Below are 8,530 nucleotides of genomic sequence, written 5' to 3' on the forward strand. Positions count from 1 at the left end.
AACTGAGGGGGCACTGAACAGTGTGGGAGTCAGAATGAGCAGCCAAGGCTGGGAACCAGTTAAGCCAGCCTTGCTGCCTAGAAAAGTCCTCCCAGCTGTGTTCCAGTTAATCCATTTTTAATGTTTCTCTTTGGGCGATTTAACTCACTCTGTGTTTCAAGAGTTTTGCCACTTGCACCAGCACAAGGTAGGACACACAGACATGAGCAGCCAGGTTCCAGGAGCCACCAAAACAACTGCTTTTAAAACTGTCTTAAAATGTTGGGGCTTTGCACTGGAGCTTTGCTGCTTCTACAGGAACAGAAACTTTCAGCACTGAGGAAGGGTAGTAGCTGAGAGGACTAACACACTAAACCAGTGCACTGAGGTTTGCCAGCTCACCTTTAACTGAATAATTAAGACCAGATCTGAAGTGTTGTCGAGTCAAGAACCAGTTCATACATTGGTAAGATGAGCCTCTGTTGAACAGAACCTTTTGTACCAGCCTGCTACACTCCATTTCTTTACTGTGGCAGCCAAGGCTCTACTCTTTCTATAGTCTCATTTACTTAATGAGGACGGAGAGTCTTTAAGAGGTTACCTATTAATGTGAAGTATTTCCTTTTCATGTTGTCATCCCTGAAGCCATGTGGCACTTCCAAAGCTGATGGTTTAAAACATCCTATTTGCTATACAAGTTACCTTAACTCATTTCTGTCAGATTTCTAGGCTGGGGCACGGTTACAATACATGTAACTGCTTAAATCAGTTGCAACAATAAAATCCAAAATGTGTGACAGTGTTGCATTAAAGGCTTCTGAACACAGTTGCTACAACATAAAATGAAAATGAAATACGGTTATTTGGTGTTAACAGTATTACATACATAGGCACTTGGGAAATAGTTACTGTGAAACAGAGGACATTTTGCAGAAGAAAAGGAACAAGAAAAGTTTTCCATCAATCTCTTTTTTGGAGCATTCGGGTTGACAAATAGTTAAATTTTAATTTGTCTAGAAAACCAGATACCAGCTTTCTATTCCAATCCTTAGTCTATTTCTGCAAGACGTGGGAAGGCCTGGAACAGGCAAAGCAGGAGCACAAATCTGAAACTCCCACATCTCAAGTGAGACTATTTCAGAGTCATTATCTCACTTGTTCTTACTAGAAATTCCATCTGGAAGCTGAGAAGTCTTTCCCAGTGAAACTTTCAACAAAAGTTGTGCGTTTTCCCCCCTACCAGAAGAAACTTTTAGGTAAAATTGCTAACCAGTTGTAATTAAGAATTTGAGTTGAGTCTGTTCAAGTTAATTAACAACTTCCTGCTGTTGCTTCTTTAAAAGAACAGAAAAAGAAAAATGGGTGAGTTTTTAATCTGATGATGGAATAGTAACATAATTGTGATCAATAGTTAATTAGAATATGCATATGAAGAAAAATGCAAATGAATTTGCAACAATCTTGCTGTTAAAAATGTTAGTTTTGAGGTTGACAGATTATCTCAAAAGCCCATTGTTTTGCCTTGGTCTGTTTCCGAAGAGCATTAGGGGGACTGTCTGAATTTAATTTAATCTTGAATATTTAGGAATATATTAAAATACTGCATTAAAAAAAACTTTGAGTGGTGCTTCGTTAGTTTCTTTCTATAGTTGCACCTGCATTTCTTGAAAAGACCTTTATAGGTAAAAGAGGGAAAAAATATAAATCCTACCATGCGATATAAAAGTGATTTTTCATTAAAGAATATATATACTTGCAAGTTGGTTAGAGCAGGGTGCTGATAACACCGAGGTGGCTGCTTGATCCCTGTATGGCCACTCACTCACGAGCTAGACTTAATGATCCCTCTGGGTCCCTTCCATCTCTGCTCTGTGATTCTGTGTGAAGTTATTGCTCTTGCAGACTGTTGGGGGAGATGCAGAGACAGACCCACACACAAAAGCTAGTTATTCATTTCCTAAGAAACAAAAGCTACGAGTAGTCTATAGTCTGCATGGTTTCTGGACAATAAAATACAAACCTATTAAACAGATGAGCAAGGACGTCCCTAGGAAAGGGCACCTGCAGTGATTTTAGTTGTTTTCTGCCGCGGCAGCAGAGCTCACGGGGCTGCGCTGTGCTGCTCCCGCCTGGCAGCCGCTCTCCCCCGGCACGCTGGGACGGTGCCATTGTCAGGCCCCTGCACCCCAGCGGGGTCTCCGCGGGGCCGGAACCGCGCACACCGAGGCTCGGCCCCGGCCCCAGCGGCTGCTCCCGAAGCCAGGCGGCCTCCGACGGTCCCGGACGGGCCAGGCACCCCCGGGGAGCGCAGGGGAGCGGAGGGAAGCGGAGGGAAGCGGAGGGAAGCGGAGGGAAGGCGCGCCCCGCACCGCCCCCGCCCCGGCGCGGCCCCGGTGTCGGTCCCGTCTCGTCGTCACTCAACGCCACCTGCGTCACTTGCGCGTCACTTCCGCGCCCGGCGCGGCCCAGTCCCGGAGGCGGCGGCTCTATGGTGCGGCGGCGGCGGGGCGCGGGGCGGGGGGCGCCGGGCCGCCCCGCTCGCTGAGGGCAGCCGGAACCGCCTGCCGCGGGCTTGGGCGGCCCTACCCTGCCCTGCCCTGCCCTGCCTCGCCTCGCCGGAGGGCGCCGGGAGCGGCAGCGATGAGCGGCGCGGAGCGGCCGGAGGGGAAGGAGGCGGCGACCGCGGGCGACCCCGGGCGCTCGCTGGGTGCGTGAGGGGCGGCCGGGCCGGGCCGGGCGGGACGCGGGTGCGGGAGGCCCGAGGAGAGGCTGCGGCCGCCGCCGGCCCCGGTCAGAGCAGGGCGCCCGCCGGGAGGCTCCGCTACCCCGCGGTGCTACGGCCGCGCTCCCTCGGAGGCGAAGTGCTGCCCCCGGCAGCGTTCTCTCCGGTGCGGGGGGCCTGTGGGTTAAAGGGCTTTGTCTTCCACGAGCACTGCAGGCAAAAAATAATCATTGCGTGCCCATACGAAACTTAGAGTTGCTGTGAACCAACTCCTGCAAACTCTCGGAGTTCAGCATGAGGTGTTTCAGTGAGCCCGTGTTGTTTTGAGTGACAGGTGAAGACCTTTCATAGCCTAGTTTGTTCTCAGACCTTGAAAGCAAAGGTTGGGGGCTGTTAATGTTTAGGTGCTCTTGATACATAGTCAGAACACTGATGTTGCCCATTTTTAAAAGGGTTTACCAAGAAGCTTGTGATACAGGCCTGAGAGTAAGGGAGGAATAAAGAAGAGGAGGAAAATGAAATCCCAGTTTAGTTGAAAAAGTGCAGAGAATTTTAACGTCAGTGTTTTAATGCTTTCAATTTTTGAAAAGGAAAATACAGTTGCTCTAGGTGAAACTTGAAGTGTGTGCTGAGCTGTCACATTCAGCCTTGCTGTTCTTTGGTGTAGGTCCCAGTGATGCATCTCCAGATGAAGGAGTTGTAGAAGACCTGCCTTTAATAGATGAGAAAGCTGTGGAGCAGCTAACTGAAGGATTGATCTCCCATTATCTGCCTGATCTTCAGCGATCAAAATTAGCACTGCAGGAACTTACGTAAGCAGATTTTTGAAACCATCTTCATATCCATGCATACTTTGTTTTGCTACTTTTTTCAGTATAATGTGCCAGCTCCCTTTAAGTGGAATATAGTTTATCAGCATTTCTGTATCCTGACTAGAGCAGCCTGAATAATTCAGTGATCTGTGGGAGCACCAGCAGGTGTATAAGCTGCAGTGCAGCCTGTGAGCACTTTGGCTGAAGAATGTGTAACACTAGAAGACTAAAGTCCCCTAAGCCAGGCAGAGCAGAAGACATGTAGATTTCTTAAACGCTTATTCACTTCTGCAATGGAAAAGTGTGCTAAAAGCTGGATTTATTTTGCTTGGAGACATGCAGTTTGTATTCAGGGCAGCTTGTAGTGAGATATATTGTTTGTTGTTCGGTCTCTAAACCGTATTGCAAAACACTTGAAAAATACAAGTAAGGAGCTAAACAGATAAGAGTTTTGTACACTGATTCCTCACTGATAACTGAGAGTAGTTGATTTCAAATGCAGACCAGATCTGCCACGGATACGGAGGTACTGGAAAGAGCTTTACACAGATCCATCACAGGTTTTGCAGGGTACCGTGGTTTGGGTTTCACTACACAAGATGTGGTTATGCTGCTGCCAAGGACAGCCTTTGTCTGGAAAGACTTGAGCTGATCTGTGTGGGATGGAGATCCTTAATAATCACCAGGAATCCACACAAGTTCTGTACAGAAATAACTTAGTCTTGCATCATGACACAGAGTAACCCAAGTAGAAAGTCAAGAGCTAATTGTTCTTTCTTTCATTCAACCACTGCAACCTGGAGAGTGCCTCTTCAGAGTCTAGGGATATTCGTGCTGGATATCCATGCTGTATGATGCCAGCTGAATTTGTGCAACAAACAATAGCTTGGATTTTTCTAAAATAATTTACTCATTTTTTTATTGAAATCACCTAGCAATGCATAAGAGGAATCTGGTACTGGGAAGTGTATATTGATACTGTTTTGATTAAAAGTCTATTTAAAGGACTGGTTGAAAAGCATAAGTGGTGCTTCACTTTGGGTTTATGCATCTTTTTTTTGTTTTAGACAGAACCAAGTGGTCTTGCTAGAAACATTAGAACAAGAGATTTCAAAATTCAAAGACTGTAACTCCATTCTTGATATTAATGCTTTGGTAAGTACCAGTAATGCCTTTTAAACTCTAGATTAGCACAGATTTTCTTGCTGAAGCATTAGTAGCAGCTTGTGTCTTTTCCTTGTCCTTAATGACCTACAGAAAGAAAACCAGTTCAGATATTAGGGACAAACTGCTGGAGAGGGTGGGAACCAGCATATTTCCCTCAAATAGGAAGGGCAGTGGGAAGAGAGCACTGGCTCAGGCAGCATTAGTGAGACTGGCTGTTCAAAGCCAGTAGCCAGAGCAAATGTACACATTTTTTTCGGTAGGATTGAGGCCCAGCATGGGCTCTGTGCACTTCCCCAGACTAGCAGGAAGGGTGCGTGAAACACTCATATATGGGGCATAAAGTGGTAATATTTTTGTTCTGTTTTGTGAATCTTAACTCAATAGATTACTGGGTACAACTGCTGAGATGTAGTAATTTTCTATATTGGTATATGTAATATGCAAATTTTATATATAAACTTGAACATGTTTGTTCCATTATCAAACTGTTCTGGTAATCACTATGTTTTTGATTGCTATTTTGCTGTGTAGCTTTATAAAACAACTATTCTAACTTAACAGTCACTGCTTTAACAGTTATGGTTTTTAAGTTTTCAGAAGCTAAACACTATCACAACAAGTTAGTGAATATTAGAAATGAAATGATGATGCTGCACGAGAAGACATCAAAGTTAAAAGTGAGTGGGATAAATATTTTTACTTTCCAATACAGATATTTATTTCTGTATTATTGACTTCCAACTTTTATTTTGGATGCATGCTGAAAATTCTGATTAAAATAGAATTTTATCTTAAAAGGATGTTTTCAGTAGCTCCAAGCCATGTATGTTTTTAAACTTTCATTTGCTCGTAATGGTGCTCAAGCAACTTACACATCTGAACTGCTCCTAATTTTCAGTGTCATCTTCATGTTTAGATGATGTAAGAATCATGCCTTGTTCTGTTGCTTAATCCACTCCATTCCAAGTAGTTCTCTTTGTTGTTTCAGTTTCTTTTCAAGGGAAACTAGATTGTGACAAATGTAAGAATTTCTCCTATTTAATGTACAGTGGCATAATTAATTTAATTAACAGTGGCATAAGTTCAGTGGCATCATGCTGTATCGACAGTCTCTGGTTACATTCTGGCAAGGTTAGTCCTTCAGTGTGTTCAACAAGAGAATTTTTTCTTAGAGGCAGTAAATGGCATGCTAAGAACCTTGTCAAGTGTACCCAAAGGGTGACTTTTAGTGAGCCTGAAGGGATTCCAGTGTGTTTTTTCCCAGTGTAGATCACAAACTTGCCATTTCTGAACAGTAAGCTGAAAGTGGGAGGGATGAAGCCAACATGAACAGTTTATGCTACATTCAGTCATAAGGAGGGTGTGTTGGAGAGAGGGAGAATGGGAGGGATTTTGTTTATTGCACCAACTTGAATATATCTATAAAACTTAAAATTATTTCCTTGTCTTTTCTGTTTAGAAAAGAGCACTTAAGCTGCAACAAAAGAGGCAGAAGGAGGAGTTGGAACGAGAGCAGCAACGTGAGAAGGAACTTGAAAGAGAGAAACAGTTAACAGCAAAACCTGCAAAGAGGACCTGAAAGCAGAGCATGCAACAACTTATCTGAATGAATGATTTCTGCATTCACTGGAATTAAGGCAGACTTTGCTTAAATTGGGCTATAGCTGTTGCTAGCAACAGTCTACTCTGTGGTATTAAAAATTCCAGAATGGTAATAACAGAGTTGGTAATTCTCACATTTTTTCATTTCGGCCATTCAAGTTGCCTTCCTTTGTAATGCTATGCAGTTTGATATTATTATAATGTAAGTTAATTTTTATATATATATGTATATGGGAGAACTAGGCATCATAGTTTTAAGTACCTATCAATTTTTGTTTTCATCTGTTCTTTTGGTGTTCAGAATTCTGAGAGATATTTGATGACTAGCACATGTTTTTCAGACAAAATGCAGAATACTTCTTAAAGTTCAGTTCTCATCACCAGACTTCAGTGGTTGCATTTTCACTGAAACTGCTTTGTTTCAGGCAGTTGGGATCTGTCTTTGATCATAAATACTGATTTCTTGTGCAGCCTTAGTTTGATCCATCTCTAATGAGCTGAAGAAAATACCAGTGTATTTGCCTAAAATTCACTTCATTGCAGCAATCTTAGGTTTTTTGTCATCAAGTAAGTTAAGAACAGCTTTAAACTAACTTCTGAGTAAGTTCCCAACTGAAATGATTGGCAGGGGGGAAGCAGAACACTAAAGATTGTCAAAATTGATTTGTGCACAATGCAAAGATTAATGAATTTGTGCTTCCACAAACATTTAGTTCAAACCAGGAAACTGTTGCTTCTGTAATGGTTTATTAGGAAGACTTGTGTGGTCTAAGCATATTTTTGTGGGATTAGAAGTTGTAGTTTCTTTGTCTTGTGTGACAAAATAAAACATAACCAAAACTAAAAAATTTCCACTTCATGTGAAATTCAGCTACCTGTAGGAAAACTACTGCATTTAATGTCTTTTCCTTAACAAATTAATCATTTGCACTTCGGGGCTATATAAGAGATTTTTTGTTACTTTGTCCTCACCCAAATTGATGATCATTAGTGTGTACTGATGATAAATTTGGAATGGAGGTTGATACCCATTTCTCTGAATGTAATTCCTATCTTGCAGCACTTGGTGTGAACTCACATTCAAATGAATGTACAAGTTGTCTAGACTGGTAAAAGAGCTTTAAATTATTTGTTCCTTCAGTCTAACAAACTAGTTATTATATATCTGTGTTTCTTTTCAATTATATCTGTGTTTCTTTTTAAGTAATAATGTAAATGGTGTGTTTTGAAGTAAGATAAAGGGTAAGCTATGTAAAGTTTTCCATAAAATATGTATAGGAAGGTATCACAGGGGCACAGTCAATTTTACTTTTTCTTCTGTTTTAGATTACTCACACAGTGTACACCTGCCTGGACTTTCTGTATTGTAATTTTCTGAGCTCCTAATGTCCTGTTCTTAATATTTGGCATCTGTTTCTGTGAAAGATGTACTCTAACAAGTACCCAGCCATCATGCAAGGTAAACTGGGATAATGTTTTGGGGCAAGAAGAACAAACTACTTAAAGTAGTCTGAACAGACACTGAAATTCTGTTACTGAACCAGTATTAGATTAAGACTTTCCACAGGTATTTTTCCCTGAAGTTGACTCATGTCTATTAATTGCCAGTGGACTGTTGGTCTCTGCTGTGGTTTTGTATGTATTTCTAAGAGAAATGTAAAGAATTTCCACAGTCCATTTTTTGGAGCAGAATGTACATAACTAAATGTTGTCTAAGTATTTTATTTTGTAATGTAATTTCACAATCAGATTCTGGGAATTAAAACTGTTCTCATTAAACTATAACATGAAGCTAGATGCCTCAGTATCCAAATCAGGATTGAATTCCTTTGATATTTCTTGATTTGTATGCCCTCATGTAGAATCCAGTTTACTGTGTCAAGTCATATTCTGTCTCTCTGTCAAGAACCGTTTGGTTTTTTCCAAAGAACTGTGGTTTTATGGGGTTTTGTTTTGTTTCAAAAAATCATGGTATTTTTAATTAAAACTAGAGAATTCTAAGAAATTCATATAAATTTATGCTTTTGAAATCTTGTACATTTCAGCATTTGGAATAATTTCCAATCAAAGGAATAAAAGCTGACAGTACTTGCCTGAGTAATCACATACACATACAGAAAAATGTGATTGATTAACTTTTCCTACAAAAGTTTGGTAAGATCTGGGTTTTCTATGAATAAGGACCTAATTTTACTAAATGACCTTTCTGTACTAAAGGGGGGAAATTAATAAAAATATATAGGATGAA

At 41.4% G+C, this 8,530-nt stretch overlaps 1 protein-coding gene across 1 annotated transcript; it reads left to right on the plus strand.

Annotated features, from left to right (window-relative positions):
* The first annotated feature begins 2,489 nt into the window (after positions 1 to 2,489).
* Positions 2,490 to 8,530, plus strand: BLOC1S6 (biogenesis of lysosomal organelles complex 1 subunit 6). The gene is made up of 5 exons (XM_032123139.1): positions 2,490 to 2,686; positions 3,369 to 3,513; positions 4,581 to 4,668; positions 5,271 to 5,357; positions 6,140 to 8,530. Exons 1-5 carry the CDS (start codon positions 2,620 to 2,622, stop codon positions 6,257 to 6,259), a joined length of 507 nt encoding a protein of 168 aa, XP_031979030.1. The 5' UTR covers positions 2,490 to 2,619; the 3' UTR covers positions 6,260 to 8,530.

Source organism: Corvus moneduloides, chromosome 13 (genome assembly GCF_009650955.1).
Source record: "Corvus moneduloides isolate bCorMon1 chromosome 13, bCorMon1.pri, whole genome shotgun sequence".
Lineage (NCBI taxonomy): Eukaryota > Metazoa > Chordata > Aves > Passeriformes > Corvidae > Corvus > Corvus moneduloides.

Excerpts from the sequence above, each read along its gene's own strand:
- BLOC1S6 (XM_032123139.1), top strand. The coding sequence starts at position 2,620 with ATGAGCGGCGCGGAGCGGCCGGAGGGGAAGGAGGCGGCGACCGCGGGC. Across the intron at positions 2,687-3,368 it reads CGACCCCGGGCGCTCGCTGG|GTCCCAGTGATGCATCTCCA; the intron begins GTGCGTGAGGGG and ends TCTTTGGTGTAG. Across the intron at positions 4,669-5,270 it reads TTCTTGATATTAATGCTTTG|TTTTCAGAAGCTAAACACTA; the intron begins GTAAGTACCAGT and ends ATGGTTTTTAAG.